The sequence below is a fragment of the Panulirus ornatus genome, chromosome 4 (genome assembly GCF_036320965.1).
Source record: "Panulirus ornatus isolate Po-2019 chromosome 4, ASM3632096v1, whole genome shotgun sequence".
Lineage (NCBI taxonomy): Eukaryota > Metazoa > Arthropoda > Malacostraca > Decapoda > Palinuridae > Panulirus > Panulirus ornatus.
In genome coordinates this window covers 6,016,421-6,034,692 of record NC_092227.1, presented here as the reverse complement: position 1 = coordinate 6,034,692, position 18,272 = coordinate 6,016,421, and the positions used below count along the sequence as shown (strand labels likewise).

Genomic DNA, 18,272 nt, shown 5'->3' with positions numbered 1-18,272 from the left:
TGCTAAGTTGTGCTATGGATAGCTGTATTGAGGCCAAGGGATCCCTTAAGTTGTTTAGCAGAGTTGAGGAACATTAGTTGGGTGTGAGTTTGAATGGAGAAAAATTGGACGAAGTGAAGTGTTTTGGAAACTTGGGAGTGGACATAGCACTAGCATTATGGTTAGTTGAAGCCATCTATTTTATGTATAGAAGTTGGAGGAGTTGTTAGTTTCAAGATCCTCATCCCCAAGAAACTGAAGCACCTTATGAGTCTTCCTTCATTCCAGTCTATTGCAGTGACCATTTACCTCTGTAAGGTTATGGAAAAATTATGAAAAGTAGGCTTTGTTTTTATGTCATAAAAAATTTACATATGACTGGCAACATAGTTATCACATATAAAGAAGCATACTGGATCACAATGAATTTAGAGCAATATTTCAGAAGCCTCTATTATCATGTCCCATCTTACATATGACTGGCAACATAGTTATCACATATAAAGAAGCATACTGGATCACTTAATGAATTTAGAGCAATATTTCAGAAGCCTCTATTATCATGTCCCATCCAGATGCTGTTGGTGCCTGTCTTTCTGACCACAAGGTCTAACATTGTGAAGGGGTGATCTGTGTCATTTGATATGATCTCACTTGGGGCGATTGTTTGAAGGGTCTGTGGAAAAAAATGCTATTTGTTAGTTCCTGTCAGTTACTGTTCATAAAACATCCTGGATGAAAACTCTTGGTACATGGATTCTACCCAGCCAGCTTGATCTTCATGTGCATGAGGGTGGAGTTTCTCAACCATAACAAGACTAAGTTTACCCCATAGTCCTTCTAGTTTCAGTAACTGTTCATAAAACATCCTGGATGAGCACTTCGTACATGGATTCTACCCAGCCAGCTTGATCTTCATGTGCATGAGGATGGAGTTTCTCAACCATAACAAGACTAAGTTTACCCCATAGTCCTTCTAGTTTCAGTAACTGTTCATAAAACATCCTGGATGAGAACTTCGTACATGGATTCTACCCAGCCAGCTTCATCTTCATGTGCATGAGGGTGGAGTCTTAACCATAGCATGATTAAGTTTACCCCATAGTCCTTCTAGTTTTACATGCTCATTGAAAGTTTTGCATCACCGTACTTATTTTTGTTGCTTTATCTCTGTCCTCTTCAGGTGTACATATCTTGGAACATCCATTAAATGCTCTGTAGAGTTCTTTTGTTCACTAAGTTCATGAGAGTCTTCATTCCATTCATTTAGTTTTTCCTCTGTGTTGAAAGTGTAGAAGAACAGTGTGTTTTGCTAGCATGAGCAAAGCAAGAAACATTGGTGGTATCTCACTAAAATCATCAGAGTATAAACAAATACAGAAATGGAAAAATAGAACTATTTGATAAAAACAACTTAAAAGATTTCTTTAAAGGTCCATGTAATAGCCAACCATATCTTGTTACTCTATCAGATTGCTCTATATGATACTATTATGGTAGAAAGATGTTATCACAAAAGGTCACCATATAAGACAAGTAATGTGCAGCATTAGCAGTCTAAAAGACCTAGGTTTTAATAAAACTACACCTTGGCAATAATAACATAATTCTTTTTTTTTTGCTAAGTCCAAAGTTGCCTGTCTATCCTTGTTCAATCCTTCACTAATACAGTATAAAAACCTCATATTAGTGATACAACAGAATTAATCTAAACTTTCTTAATTTTCTTATCAAAAGTTTCTCTACATTTCTGCTTTCCTCTCTAATCTAACACTTATTCTAAGTGTTGTGAATGTGGCACTACAATGGTGATCCCTGATCCTAGGTCCGTTGAGTCTTGTCCTGATTCTTGGTGGTGGTAACGGGTACTCAAGGTGTGACTAAGCCTTGACAGTTCAGACAAAACTTGTGTCAGTAATGCATTAGTTTGGAGCTGTGTTTCATGCTGTTGAGCTGCAACATCCAGCTTGGCTTCTAAGCGGTCAAGTCTCTGGCATATTGCCATGTTCTCTTCCAAGTGTTCTAACCTTTGACAAATTTCTTGTACTTCATGGGGCAGGATGGTACAATTTGTTACAGCTGACGATTTCATAGATCCTCCTGGTGCTCCAGTTGAAGTGGATGGCTCCATCATTTCAAGAATTTCCTTATGAGGTTCTTCTAATAAGCCTTCATCGGTATCTTCTACCTCTTGCTTGAAGTATCTTTGGCTCTTCTTCTTTGGGCTGCTGCGAGTTCCTCTTATTCTCCGCTTTAGTGTGTTTCCATCTGGATCATCTGAGAAAAAAAAATCTATAAAAATCAATGGATTCATGCACAAGATGATTACAAGGATCATAAAGTATCCTAATATCTTATGAACCCTTTTCTATCACAGAGTCAAAAGTTCAGGTCCTTAAAATATATTCTGCTCCTTGACTTAAGGCATAAACAAATGCAAACCATCAAAAAATTTATAATGCAAATTTTCTTATACACTATACTGTCAGTTTACCTGCACTATTTAAATGACTCAGCATTAACCCAAACTTACCCTATACTGTTTCAATGATATCTCTCAGCCTCTCATTTAACCTCTTGTAGAAGTTAACCTTACACTTTCACTATTCAGCTTCATTGTCTTTACCATTTATTTTTTCATTATGTTTATAGTCCCAAAGCACCTTGAATAAAAGGCAAACTCATCTCTCATTTTTTGTATTTCTCTATATTTTTTCATTTATAACTCTAGTTTCAAACCAGCTAAAATAAAAAAGTCTCGCATCACACAACCCTGCTGTAGAATCACCTTCACATGGAACCACTCACCCTCTTCTGTACTTACACCCATACATGCCTTACTGTCTTCTTATAAATTCCTCAATGGTTCTAATAGCTTTCCTCCCACACCATATATCTGTAACACCTTCCACAAAGCATCTCAAACATATTTTTCAAAGCAAACACCTGATCCAAAATCCTCTACCACTCCTGAAGCCAACTTGTTCTTCCCCAATTTGATGCTCTGCGCAAGCAACCACCCTCTCAATCAACACTCTTCCATGCAACTTACCAAGTACACTCAACAAAATTATGCCTCTATAATTCAAATACTCACTTTTGTCCCCTTGCCTTTATACAGTGTCATTAAACAATCCTCAGGCTTCTTCCCATACATACATTGAAAATCCTAACTATCCAATCAACAACACAGTCACCTCCTTTCTTAAGATATTCAACTGCAGTACCATCAACTCCAACCACTCTTAACACATTCTATCTTATGCAAGGCTTTCACAACCACTTCTTTCACTAAAGCACTTGCAATGACCCTCATTTCACATACTTCCCCTACCCAAACATCCAACATTTGCCACCCTTCAAAGTACTCCATCTCCTTTGTGTAGTAATGGTTAGTCTGGGAGCAACTACTGGTAACTCAAAAAAAGTTTCCATTTATTCATCCAAATTTTTTAACTCGGTCAGTAACCATCAAAATGCAGTGGGAAAAGTATATCAGTTTTGTGCTGCCCAGGCAGCATTGTGGTATCTGGAGGAAGCACAGCAGGATATGGTACATATGTTCAAAACAGAAGAGGTGAAAACTGAAGATTATGCAATTTACCTTTTTTTGGTATGCCAACTAGATTCATGACATATCTGACGCGAGTGTAATAGGGCCACAATGGCACTGTGCCTGTAGCTTCTGCTTCAGCTTTGTGATGCTGAAAGCCCAAAGCCAGATTGGTCCACTTCCTCCTACATTGCTCTGGACCTGGTTGGAATCCCTCCATTTTCATCTGTTCTGACACTGTCTGAAGAGGATGTAAGCACATAAAATGAAGACTGGATAATACTGAGATTTCTTTCTCTTCCTGGATAAAAAAAATGGTAAATTCAGTCCTAACAAAAGTATCACATCAAGTTACCAACGACATGTTTTTCGAATTAGAGTCTATAAAAAAAACCTATAAACATGTGACAGCAAAAAGTGAAAGGAAAATACGCAAATTAATGTTCATGATCAGTCATCCATGTCACTATGCGAGACATGCAAATCATTTTATTCACTTTTTTATCCATCTATATCCTGTAGACCTAAAGAGAGTAAATGGAAAGGACAGATAACAAGATTTAATGGTCTGCTGTGGTAAAAACCTACAATCCTAATCTACAGTGGTGAGGTGACTCGCAAGATATGGAAAAGAAAGTCCTGCATGTTAAGAAGCATGTGGTAGATGAGGTCAGTATCTGTTAAGGCCAAGATAGTTATGTTTGAAGGTACAGAAGATCTGACAGTTTTGTATGAATATGAGTCTTGAGTACTGAATGCAAAAGAAATGAAGAGGATGGACAAAGGAAATTAATCAACTGAGGACAAAAGACAGTGTAAGGTGGGGTGAATGTGTAGAGAATGATAGTGTAAGAGAGAGGTATGGTAGCAAGCGCAGCCTGATTGAGAGGTAAGCCTAGGAACAGTCTACAGGACTTTGCACTGGATTGTAAGCTCTACATGCATAACATATGGCAGATAATGAGTAGTTCAAGAGGATATGTTACAGCAATGAAGAGATACAGTGAGAAAGTTGAATAGGGCTAGGCTTATTTCAGATGAAGATGCTAGAGGAATGATTAAGGATCAGATGCAATGGGAGCATTTTGTGAATGGAGGTGGTGTAAGTGGAGATGTTGGTATCACTTTACTGTGTAAAGTAATAAGGTAAGAAGTACATTTGTTAGTGTAGAAGCCCGTGTTTTACTAAGATATAGCATGGGGTGAGGAGATGTGAGAAATGACGGAAGGCTGTATGTACTTATGTAACTGATCCACCCATTAAAAAGAGAACAGAATTATTAATAGACAGATAAGATAGTATGGAGAAAATGAGGGAGGAGAGGTTTACCTAGAGGATATATATATATATATGCTGTAAAAGAGGTGGCCATGGTGAGCATGTGTACCAGTCAACTGTGCTGTGGTTCATTTGACCTCAAGTACATTGCAAGCATTGTATAGTTCCCTGCTTTACTTATGGTATGGGATTGTTTCCGTTATTATGGTGTTGTGGACCTTCAAAATGTTGCAAAAGAATGAAACCTCAAGCTATTGTGTGGCCATCATCCAGATTCATTCAAAAAGCGCATAGCTGAATTCTTTATCCCTGGGGATAGGGGAGAAAGAATACTTCCCATGTATTCCCTGCGTGTCGTAGAAGGCGACTAAAAGGGGAGGGAGCGGGGAGCTGGAAATCCTCCCCTCTCATTATTTTTTTTTAATTTTCCAAAAGAAGGAACAGAGAAGGGGGCCAGGTGAGGATATTCCCTCAAAGGCCCAGTTCTCTGTTCTTAACGCTACCTCGCTAACGCGGGGTATGTGTATGTATACATTGAAATTTATGTGTATGTATATGTGTGTGTTTGGGCGTTTATGTATATATATGTGCACGTGCGTGGGTTGGTTGGGCCATTCCTCATCTGTTTCCTTGCATTACATTGCTGATGCAGGAGACAGCGATTAAGTATAATATTAATAATGAAATGAAGTTTCATGTCAAGATATATAAGAATTTACAATTTCAGTAGTGTACAGAACAGCTGAAGACAACAAAGAAATTGTAACTATTCCTGAAAGAAATTACATCAGCATTCATAATTCTTTTCCCTAATCAGTGGGATGGGGTCATCTCAGAGAGGTATTATTATACAGTCTATGGCTCTTACATAAAAGACACCTACAACAAATACATTCTGTCCCAAATACCCAATTTATGAGCAAATCTGATTCCATTACTTGGCAATTTCAATAACTGCATATGTATCAATCTGCAAACCATACATATATCAGATTTGTACAAATTTGTCACAAAGTTTCCCCGTGTTGTCCAGTTTTGGGGCTTATATCTATTACTTTTGCTTACCTCCCAAATGGTGCTGTCATCACGGTCTGTTTCTTTATCAGTAAACCAATCACTAAATTCTGATAATAGCTCAAGTAACAGCTGCACTGATCTATCTGTCCACTCCATTTGACCTATTGAGAAAGGATACAAAATTACAAACTTTCATGATACATGCATATCTAATATATGAATAGGGAAGTTCACTTCTTCGGGTTAATTGGACACATGGCTAAAGCCAATAACATTAAATATTTTTGAAAAAATATTAATATATAAAAGGCAAAGAGTTATGTAATAACAAGAATCAAGAAGGAATGTACACATAACTCATATACCTTGCATTCGTCCATTCCCAGCACCTCCCTATCCCACAGGAAACAGCATCGCTACCCATACATCAGTGAGGCTGTGCTTGAGAAACAAAAGCCACATTCACTCACACTCGGTCTCTAGCTGTCATGTGTAATGCACTGAAACCACAGCTCCCTATCCACATCCAGACCCCACTGACAGCACATCGACCCCAGAATACCATATCGTTCCAATTCACTCTATTCCTTACACACCTCTCATCCTCCTGCATATTCAAGCCCCGATCGCTCAAAATCCTTTTCGCTCCATCCTTCTACCTCCAATTAGGTTTCCCATTTCTCCTTGTTCCCTCTACCTCTGACACATATATCCTCTTTGTCAACCTTTCCTCACTCGTTCACTCCATATGTCCAAACCATTCAGCACACATTCTTCTGCTCTCTCAGCCACACTCTTATTTCATTACCACACATATCTCATACCCTTTCATTATTTGCTCAATCAAACCACCTCGCACCGCATATTGCTCTCAAACATTTCATTTCCAACACATCCACCCCCCTCCGTACAACCCCATCTATAAACCATGCCTTGCAACAATATAATGATGTTGGAACTACTATTCCTTCAAACATACCCATTTTTGCTCTCTGAGATAACGTTATCTCTTTCCACAATTCTTCATCGCTCCCATAACCCTCACCATCTCTCCCACCCTATGACTCACTTCCGCTTGCATGGTTCCATTTGCTGCCAAGTCCCCTCCCAGATATCTAAAACACTTCACTTCCTACAATTTTTCTCCACTCAAACTTACATCCCAACTAACGTGTCCCTCAACTCTGCTGAACCTAATAACCTTGCTCTTATTCACATCTACTCTCAACTTTCTCCTTTCACAGACTTTTCCAAACTCAGTCACCAACTTCTGCAGTTTCTCACTTGAATCAGCTACCTGTGCTGTATCATCGGCAAACAACAACTGACTTTCTTCCTAGCTTTCTCATCCACCATCTTATTGTCAGATATTTCTCTGACAAAGGATGATTGCAAAGGGATAGCAGCTGCTGTGGCAATGGTGTTCTTTGTAAAGAACCTAGTAATGAAGCTGACTGCAAGGGTAGTGGCAGTTCCACTGGTAGTCGTGGTGGCATGGCAAAACTTGAAAAAACAGGTGATTGTTCACTATCAGGCAGAGTAATGCCTCAGATTATATATTTCCTTATAAGATTCCAGGGGTTCATTGATAACTTTCCCAGATACATGACTTCATTCAATACATGGGTAAGTCTCCATATTAAACTCCTAGTTTACTTACTTTCTTCAGCAGTTTGCTCAACTCTTTATCAGATATCTACCAAGGAGTTTCAATGATTTCTTCAGTGAAGACATTTGATCTTATATTATATAAAAGAGAAAATTTTCAATGTCCATTTCCACAGTGCAAATTCGAGAATTCAGCAACATCCCCTGTGAAGAGATCAGTAAACCCCTGACTGCCAACACTCCACCCTTGCCAAACAACCTCATTCACTTCTGTCTTTGTATTAAGGAAGCCTATGAAGTATTAGATCACTTCCATCAAGATAGAGGACCAAACACCATTTAGTGTTTTCATGATGTTATTCAAACTACTCTTAGTTCGCAAGTTAAATGTTAAGCAAATGTAGGACTTTAAAATTTCTGAAGTGTTGGCAGATCTTTCTCAATGGCCTCTAATATATATATTCAATGTCTTTTCATGTAAATGCACTTAAATTGAGTAATAATGTCCTGATCCATACAATGAAAAGTGAAGTTATGTTTGATGTAACAAGACATCACTTCTAGTGGTTGATGAAGTCTGTTATATGACTGGATTAACTAAGTACACTATGACAAAGAGGAGCCTTGTATACCATGTGTTTCTCCCTGTATTACTTCACTGTTAAGCAAAAGCACTGGTTGGGCTAATCTTTGTAATGGTTGTCTTTTTCCCTAAGCCTTTTTGTTTGCACAACACCATGAGTCAAATGCCCATTGTTATGCCCTTCTAAAATATCAGGATTTTTTGCATGGTATATATGCAATGGCTTACACTTAAAATCATCCAAGGTGATTTTAAGTGTTACACATCATCAAAACAATACAATACTTCACTGCATTGTACCCAGAGCAGTCTTTTCTTCCTCCAAGATACAATTCCTTTTTAGGATGTGCTTTTAAATGAAGACAATGTCATCTGCATTAAACCAGATGCAAATTGTAACCTACTTTCCCAATAAGAGCCTTAGGCTGTGCTACTAAAGATTACCAAAATGTGCATATCTTAGTGCTTTATATAGTTTTAAAAACCCTCCCTAACCGGCAAGGAATAATTTCTCGGACTAATCATCAGTATGCCCTCTCTTCCTCCATAACATAACATATGCCTTGACTTTTATAGAAGGGCCATCTAGAGATGCATGGTCTTTGATCTCGCCTGCCTGTAGTTACACCATAAGTGAAAACTCACCTCCAACAAGGGTGTATCATAATCTGTTAATGAAAAAAAGTACAGTCTTATTGAAGAACTTTCCACTCCAAGAAAGCTCATCGTTTTCCTGTTACAGGAAGTAGTGCAGCCTTAGAGCTGCAGGAGCTCCTGAAAAGCAGATGCTGAAGGAGGGTGATAAGCATGCATGAAGCAGTGACCTGGATCAATGTGATATCAAGAGGGCAATAAGCTGTCACTGGATTGAACTTATTTGAGGTAGTCACGGTAAACCTTGGAACAGTTTTAGAGTTTGGCTGCAGTTGGTAAGCTATGGTTTTGGTGCATTATAAATGACATTCAGGGTGTGGATACATGCAAATGAGGCTCTTGTTTGACTGTTCCCAATACTAACTCACAAAGGTAAGAGAAGCAACTCATTATATGAAAAACAAAGTTACTTGTATGCCTGTTACTGGACAACTGCTTAATGATGCATCTATAAAAAACAGAATATGCTGGTAAGCATTAGTTGCACACAATTAAAACTGGTTTCACTGGTTTCCCTCCAACTCATGGCACTTGTTGACACAAACACAGGGTTTGATCATTTTTTTTGAATAACAAGCATAAGTAATTGCTCCCTTGTAAGTAAGTATAATTCTCACAAAAGGTGCAAACTTGAATGCCTTTGTTCCAATGGACACCAATCCTTCTTCCTAACTCTTCTGATTGGCACCATCCACATACAACATCTGTGGCATCTTCTGTTCTGTTCCTCCAAGATTCATTGGTATACTGCAATCACCCCCACCTCATTCTTATCCCTTGCTATGTCCCTCCATTTTAATGAAGTAAGCATGGAACCTTACACAATCATGACACACTCTCTTACTTATTCTAAACCATTCATTTACATCTCCATTTACTCTCACAAAAGGACTTCTAGTATTTCCATTATAAAAGATCTTAACAGCATTCAGAGGTCTTTCAAGCATGGCTTAAAGTCAGAGCTTTCTGAAATCTCATTCTAATAACTTTATATTTTAGCTCCTCTGGCCCCATGTACAATGCATAACACTTTTCCCAAAAACGTTTTCCACTACCTACCTAAGTGCAAAAGTCTGGTCCAGGTTTTCTCTTCCTTTCAAAATTTCACCTGGCTCTTTATCTATGAGGGGATCAGCAACTCCTTTCACATCATCAGTCAGAGTGATATCATAAAATATGCCATTAAGTTTGTAATTCTTACACTCAAGTTTATTAACTTTATAAAGTGTAATAATCATTACCTTAATCCAATCATCATACACATGACAGACTTTCAAAATACATTCAACAGTTTCTTCACCTTTCATCTTCAGTTCACTCCCCACCCTATGTACACCCAAAAGTTTTTCCATCTTTTGAATGTGCATTACACATTGCAGGTGCATGTCAAGGTATCAAAATCAAATGGTTTTTACCTTCTGCTGTAATATCTGAAAAGTTTTCTTCATCTGCACCATTGTTGCATAACAGTTCTTTTGAATCTTGTTGACTGCGCCTGGAATCAAGATGGAAGATTAAGAAGTATAGGTTTCATTTGCATATCTTTGAAAGGTATGATTTCATATATAACAGTATAATTAGTCAAGAAGGACAATGACAAGTTTTATGAAATTTTAAAAACTCAACTTATTACCATTTAGCATCCTATATCATGGTCTTCTACCATAAGTCCACTATATTGTTGAATTAGCCTTATTTCTCAGTATCAATTATTCTGTCCCCTGCTATACATGAAAGATGATGGTTGTTATTACAAAATATCCTTAATACACCATGATTAAGGCATTTCTTACTTGTTTTTACACAAACTCCCTTTTCTTGCTTGTAACTAAAAGTCCAAGCACCCATTCCTTTACATTAAAACTTTATTAACCACCTAAGTCCTCAGTATAATCTCTCAATTCCTAACTCTTCTCAAAAGACCTGAATCAAATGTTATTCCAATTCATATTCACTTCCATATAAATGCACCCAGGATTTGGTTTGTGGGAGGGAAGATTTATGAATTTGCTAAGATAATGATGAAAAGCTCAAAATAAAGGAGTTAGATCAGACTGTATCTCAGAAAACTCAGCATTCTTTCTAGTTACATGTATTTAGGTGATAAATCATATCACTGATATTAGTCTGATTCTTAAAATTGAATATACATGTACAAAAGTGAGCTTATTGTGGGATGGGCAGCTAATTTTCAATAAAAATATTCTATAATTGATAACATAAAACAACAGACAGCAATATCGAGAATTTTGCTTGATGTAACAAAGAAAAGCACTTATTGATTATTGTTTTAAGAAACACAAGTCATTGTTTTAGGAAGGTGGTGAAATGGTCATGATTGTTTCATTGGTCAAGATTATCACTGAAACAGCCAGGTATACCTATATTCATTTTTCATTACAAATATATAATCATCGGTGTTACTGAATTCTACCTGCATGAGGTTACCTCACAAGTGAAAAGTCGCCTTTGGTGAGGCTATATCATTGGGAGTACAGTTTTGACAAAGAAATTCTCATTCCAAAGGAGTCCACATTTCCCTGCAACTGGAAGCAGCACAGTGGGCTACAAGAGCCTTTAGAAAAAGGTCCTGGATAACACCAGAACCCTTTCTAAGAATGGGGTCCTATAAATAAATATAAAAATGAATTCAAATTGGAAATTGCAGTTGTTGACTGGATTTGGAAGAGTGTGTGAAAGGAGGAAGTTGAAAGTAAATGTGAATAAAAGCAAGGTTATAAGGTTTAGCAAAATAAAAGGGACAGGTTAGTTGGGCTGTGAGTCTGAATGGAGAAAAACTGGAGGGATTTAAGTGTTTTACATAACTAAGAGTGGACATGGCAACAAAAGGAACCGTGGAAGTGAATCGCAGGATGGGTGAGAGGGCAAAGGTACTGGGAGCAGTGAAGAAAGAGAGGTCATTATTTGGGAGGGCAAAAATGGGTATGTTTGAAGTGGGTTCATCATATATGATGAACCCACATACATCGAGGAACACTAGTGCACCAGCAATGAATCAATCTTTTGTAATCCCTCTAACAATTCACCATCGGTTCATCCAAGCTAAATATTCAAACTACACATTCATCATCTGACCATTCAATCACACTTCATATTCAAACTTCCTTTCCTTCAACACAAAGTCTTTGTATTCATATGCATTAATATCCAATATTCTCAGTGCATACATTCTGTAACTTGTTTCCCACTGTCTCTGACTCATAGTGACTGTCAGTAATCCTGAATCTTATACAAACTAAAAACCAAAATCTCCATTACTGCATTATAAGTTCAATGAACGAACATGGTGATTTACATTCTTAACTTTCATACCAGGCACTTGATTCTCTACAGTGCCATGAAAGCTTACTGCCTTAGTAGTTCTCTGCAGTCTCATTGATCTCACTGCCTTATACAGTCTGATCCAATGTGCTCATTTATGTGCATTCTGTGGATCTTTCCTTTCTAAGAAGGAAAGATTTCAAACTAAACTCAAGATTTTATTTGATATCTATGTATAATAGTGAATCCCATTCCATCATGCAACCACAAAATGGATGATCATATGAGAGTTGCTTGTGTGTCTTCTCAAATGTGACGTTTTGATCATACCGCAACACCTGGTTTGTAATTATCTGGTGAACTTACCTTTGTTCTATGTATGCAAGGGTATCTAAGTCATCTTTTAGGAAAGCATGGATGCTGTCAAAATAGTCGATCCTGTGTGAAGTCTTTTCCCCAGACAGTTGTTTCTCAAGTACTGCCATGTATCGGATCTATAAACATATCAAACATTAATAAAATGATAAAGAAATATGTCTGAGATAAAGGAAATAAAAGAAGATTCACAAAATTTGTTTTAAAAATATAAAAAAGTTTCTCCTTGGGGTGGTGTCCCTTGAGCCATCAGAGATAAGCCTTGGATCTCGGGGTTAGAAAGCTCACAACGTCCTATCTAGTAATAAGGGATACACCTCTCATTCTTCAGTAATCATCTTCTAGGTAGTTAACTGTGTGGCTTAGCTTAGATTTGTCCTCTGACCAATCAACATATCCCCACTAAATGAAAATATCATCGTTCCTATGTTGCTAAGGATGCACCTCATCCTTCTTTGAACACAGATGTAAACCCAATAGTGATCACTATTGACTTGGGAAAGGTTTTCAAAGGAAAGGGATGACAGATAACTGGTAAAATTTTCAAACTGCCTTGGAATTTTTTTCCTTCAAAACTTATACAATATTTCTCTCTAAGGTCTGTTTGTCTTATTAGCCATCGAGAACACACCAATATGGAAGAGGAGAGTCAAAGAAAAACTTCATCAAAAAGGGCATATGTACAAAGTATTTTACCTTAAGAACAATCATGGCACATGTGGGTTCTCTTATCCTAATGGTGCCAGCTTCAAAGCCACTCCTTAAAAACACTACAGCTTGAGAAAAGTATCACTGCACTCTCTAGCTGTCATGTGTAATGCACCAAAATCACAGCACCCTATCCACATCCAGGCCCCACAGACCTTTCCATGGTTTACCCCAGACATTTCACATGTCCTGGTTCAGTCCATTGACAACACATCAACCCCGGTATACCACATCCTTCCAAATCACTCTATTCCTTGCAAGCCTCTCATCCTCCTCCATGTTCAAACCCCGATCGCTCAAAATCTTTTTCACTCCATCCTTCCACCTCCAATTTGGTCACCTGCTTTGCCTTATTACTTCTACCTCTGACATTATTATCCTCTTTGTCAACCTTTCCTCACTCATTCTCTCCATATGTCCAAACCATTTCAACACACCCTCTTTTGCTCTCTCAACCACACTCTTTTTATTACTAAACATCTCTTGTTACCCTTTCATTACTTACTTGATCAAACCACCTGACACAACATATTGTCCTGAAATATTTCATTTCCAACACATCCACCCTCCTCTGTAAACTCAATCTATAGAACATGCCTTGCAGCCATATACTATTGTCGGGACTACTATTCCTTCAAACATATCCATTTTTGCTATCCAAGATAACATTCTCTCCACACATTCTTCATCGCTCCCAGAACCTTCGACCCCTCCTCCACCCTATGACTTACTTCTCCTTCCATGGTTCCATCCGCTGCTAAGTCCACTCCCACATATCGAAAACACTTCACTTCCTCTGATTTTTCTCCATGAAAAAACTCACTCCCAACTAACTTGTCCCCCAACCCTGCTGAACCTAATAACTTTGTTCTTATTCACATTTATTCTCAACTTTCTCTTTTCACACACTTTTCCAAGCTCAGTCACCAACTTTTGCTGTTTCTTACCCAAATCAGCCACCAGCACTGAATCATCGGCAAAGAACAACTGACTCATTTCCCATGCCCTCTCATCCTTAACAGGCTGTATATTTGCATCTCTCTTCAAAGCTCTTGTATTTACCTCCCTAACCACCCCATCCATAAACAAATTAAACCATGGGGACATCACACACCCTTGCTGCAGACCGACCTTCACTGTAAACCAATCACTCTCCTCTCTTCCTACTCGTACACATGCATTACATCCTTGATGAAAATTTCTCACTGCTTGTAGCAGCTTACATCTCACACCATATACTCTTAAGACCTTCCACAAAGCATCTCTATCAACCCTATCATATGCCTTCTCCAAATCCATAAATGCTACATACAAATCCATCTGTTTTTCTAAGAATTTCTCACACATTCTTCAAAGCAAACACCTAATCCACACATCCTCTACCCCTTCTGAAACCACACTGCTCTTCCCTAATCTGATGCTCTGTACATGCCTTCACCATCTCAATTAATACCCTTCCATACAATTTTCCAGGAATACTCAATAAACTTGTGCCTCTGTAGATTGAATACTCAACTTTATCCCCTTTGCCTTTGTACAATGGCACTATACATGCATTCTGCCAATCCTCAGGGACTTCACCATTATCCATACATACACTGAATATCCTTGCCAACCTATCAAGAACACAGTCACCCCCTTTCTTAATAAATTCAACTGCAATGCCATCCAAACCCACCATCATGCTGGATTTCATCTGCAGGGCTTTCACCACCTCTTCTCTCTTCACTAAACAACTCTCTCACTTTACATACCACCCTGACCAAAATACAGAGCATCTGCCATTTTATCATCAAACACATTCAACAAACTTTCAGAATACTCACTCCATCTCCTCTTCACTTCATCACTACCTGTTCTCGCTTTCCCCTTGCCACCTTCACCGATGTTCCCATTTGTTCTCATCTTATGGATGTTATTTACCTCCTTCCAAAACATCTTTTTATTTTCCTAAAGTTTAATGACATTCTCTCATCCCCACTCTCATTTGGTAAACAGATTTCCTGGTTCTGTAAAGCATAAGATAATATTTCAGGAAAGTAACAAGCTATCTCAGTAAGGCAGACAAAATCTATTTAATACCTCCAAGATCCAGTTTCTACTCACCTCTGTATTGAAAACTCCTCACAACCCTCATCTCTCCTTAAACAGTTTTGTAATTCCACCTTTTGACTCAATGAACATACATGGTATTATTGTAACATTCACTCATTCTTGGAAACCCCCCATTACAGAAATAGCTAAGTCTGCTTCTAAGAAACTGGGAGTCCTGTTCAGATGTTGAAACTTCCATTCTCCTGAACAGTTTCTCTATTCATACAAAGGATTGATTTATCCTTGTATGGAGTACTGCTCTCACATCTGGGATGGTTCTAACTCTAAGCATCCTTTCTTGACAGATTTTAAGTCAAGAGCAGTGTGACTTATGAACCCTCCCAGGTTAACTTTAAAACTTGACCCTCTTGCCCTTGGCTGCAATGTTCGTTCACTTTCCCTCTTCTATAAGTATTACTTTGGTTTTTCTCCCAAGAGCTGGCAAGACCATACAGTTTGTTATTACAGTGCCTAAAGCAATAAAATTGCTCATTATGTGACTGATTCTTTTCTCAGAACTTACGACTTTGACATACAGTCTTCAAAAATTTTCTAGTACTGCATTTACCTATCCACCAATGATTGAAGTTTGTATTTCTGAGCTACAGTACCTACCAGTTCCAGCTAAAGTATTGTACAAGCTACAAGCTTCAAACTACTGTAACAAACTTTTTTAATTTGCAAATTTTCATGCTAACAAAATTGTAACAGAAGTTATAGTGATATTTACCTAAAATCTTTTTATTTTATTGCAATTCAAACAGCTTAAAACATGCAGTTATGAATGTTTTCTTCCATTTTCTGAATTTTAGGTCCTAATATTAAGAAAACAATAATACAAAAATTTTTAGCAACCAAAATTTCTAAAGAAAACTGATACAAGAGGTCTTGTGTAATTCAAACAGTACTGTGTTGAGAAAGGAATTTGCAAAACATTTTAAAAATGTATGAATTTCAAGATAAAGTTTTGTTAGAACGGAATAACTTTATTTTTGAACTATGATATACTGTACCTTAGGGAAAGTTTTTGGAAAACAGAATTGTTCTGGAAGATAGAAAAGTACCTTCAAGTTTCTCCATTTGCGATCACAGTCATCACCTGTGATAGCAAATCCCTCATGAGCTAATTTAGCAGCAATGTCCTTCCAAATAAACTTTTTCTTGCGTATGCCATTGCAGAACTCATGCCAGTGTTCTCCAACCTTGGCCACCAGGTTGAGTACGTCCTCATGTCCCCAGTGTATTCTGCCTTCTCTTTCTGCTGATGCTTCTGACCGACCTATGGAACCCATAAAGTTTCTTTGGATAAGAAAAAGTAATTATGAAGATGCAAATTTTATATCCATACTGTCTCAAAAGATTTAATATTACATTATTCCCTCCATCTTCATATCATCATTTTTAGGAAGCATAAATTTAATAATTTCTATACAGCAAGATTATAACTTTGGAAAAATGAAAATAAGATAAATCTGAATACAAGAAATGAAAGAAAATATAATGGTGAAATTTCATTTAATATCCAAGAATTCTGATACTGGGTAAACTCTGGTATGTAAATATGTACTTCATATCTGCATTATAATAAAATAGTACATCTGTCTATCTATCTGTATCTCAGACACCTGTTCCCTCCAGGAACTCCCATCAAGAGGAAGGCCATAGTTAAAGTGTCTCCACTTGTCCCTGTCCTTACATGCTTCCCTTGCATACATCATTCCATGCATTCTTCCACCATTTCTCCTCCTCCAGAACTCTTTCACTCTATTTCCCCATGTCACAAATAGTCCTTCACTCACACCAAATCTTTTAATTCTACTATCATACACTCTTCTTAAGAACTTCCCATCTTGCATTCTTTTCACATACACAAACCACCTAAAAGTACAATCTATTCCCTTAGCTTTCCCTGCCATACCAAATCTCTCATACAACCCCACATTTCTTTCTTCATTTAGTCATAGTACATGCTCCTCTCAAATAACTAATTTCCACAGCCTAGACTCTTAGCCTCTGTGATTCATTCCATGTCTATAATTCAGTTGCATAGGTCTGGGTTGGGAGGACTAAGCTGTCCCTTTACCCTTTCTTACACCTCTACCCTTCATTATTATATTAAGGGATCCAATGACTCTTCTACCATGTACTGCTCTCTTCCCTATCTCTCCTTAACCTACATGCACAAAAAGGTCTAAGCAAGAATATACTGTCCATGTACTGGTCTTAAATTCTGTCACCTCTTCTAGTCTTTTCCCTTCATATCTATAACACATCTATAACACAGTTCAGTACACTTTCTTCCCTCACTATATAGGGCTTTGCAAAACCTATAATTTCACTCTGTTTCCTTTTAAACATTTTGTTACTTCTAGTCATATTTACCTTCAATGCCTATGCTCACACACATCATAAAACTTGCATCCTTCTGCAACTCAGTACTTTGGTGAGTACATTGGTAACAAACTTTCTCATCTATTACATTATCATAATAGAAACCAATTCAAGGATGCCATCTTGCATTTAACCTCACTAGTTAATTACACTGTTTATCAGATATTTTGTCTCTATAATTGAGTAATGGAAATATCCAAACTTTGTACAGAGTATGTAAATTTCCTCTTTATTAATCCTACATATCAAAGTTATCAATTTTGTATGTTCATGTTATTTACCATCTTGAAATGCTCTTGGATATCCTAGATGATATATGAAATAATATATGAAATTTCACGAAAAAAGAGACAGATCGGTCCTCCGTATGTTATCACAACGATGTATATGAAGAACTTCAGACATAAGTAGCCATATCCTAAAGCTACTTCTGATGTATAATGTATAACAGGCTTTTAACTCTGCCCATTACTGGGCACCCAGCCACGTACACCAGAAGGAACCACATGTTGAGAAATATAGTGGTTTTCTTTGTGGGATGATTGCAAAATAAATGAGGAAAGGTGTTAGTTATCTTCAGTGTGAAAGTTCCAACTTGGACGTTTGTCCAGTGCTCTTCCAGTCATTGCATTACCGAAATGTTTTAGACTGTGGATATGTTTCGTCTGACGTATATGTGTGGATAGAGGTGATATGCAAGCAATCCATACAATGTTAAGGTGTGAGAAGTGAAGCAACTTTTAATTTCT

At 37.6% G+C, this 18,272-nt stretch overlaps 1 protein-coding gene across 1 annotated transcript in view; it reads right to left on the bottom strand.

The window, feature by feature from the left end:
- Window positions 1-314: 314 nt before the first annotated feature.
- LOC139765361 (uncharacterized) overlaps window positions 315-18,272 on the bottom strand; it is a 20,402-nt gene continuing 2,444 nt past the window's right edge. The window contains exons 2-7 of the mRNA XM_071692746.1: window positions 16,197-16,411; window positions 12,322-12,449; window positions 10,089-10,168; window positions 5,877-5,989; window positions 3,584-3,773; window positions 315-2,256 (exon numbers count right to left, since the gene is read on the bottom strand). Of these exons, the coding sequence (XP_071548847.1) occupies window positions 1,754-2,256; window positions 3,584-3,773; window positions 5,877-5,989; window positions 10,089-10,168; window positions 12,322-12,449; window positions 16,197-16,411 (1,229 nt within the window). The 3' untranslated portion in view covers window positions 315-1,753. The remainder of the gene's footprint in view (window positions 2,257-3,583; window positions 3,774-5,876; window positions 5,990-10,088; window positions 10,169-12,321; window positions 12,450-16,196; window positions 16,412-18,272) is intronic.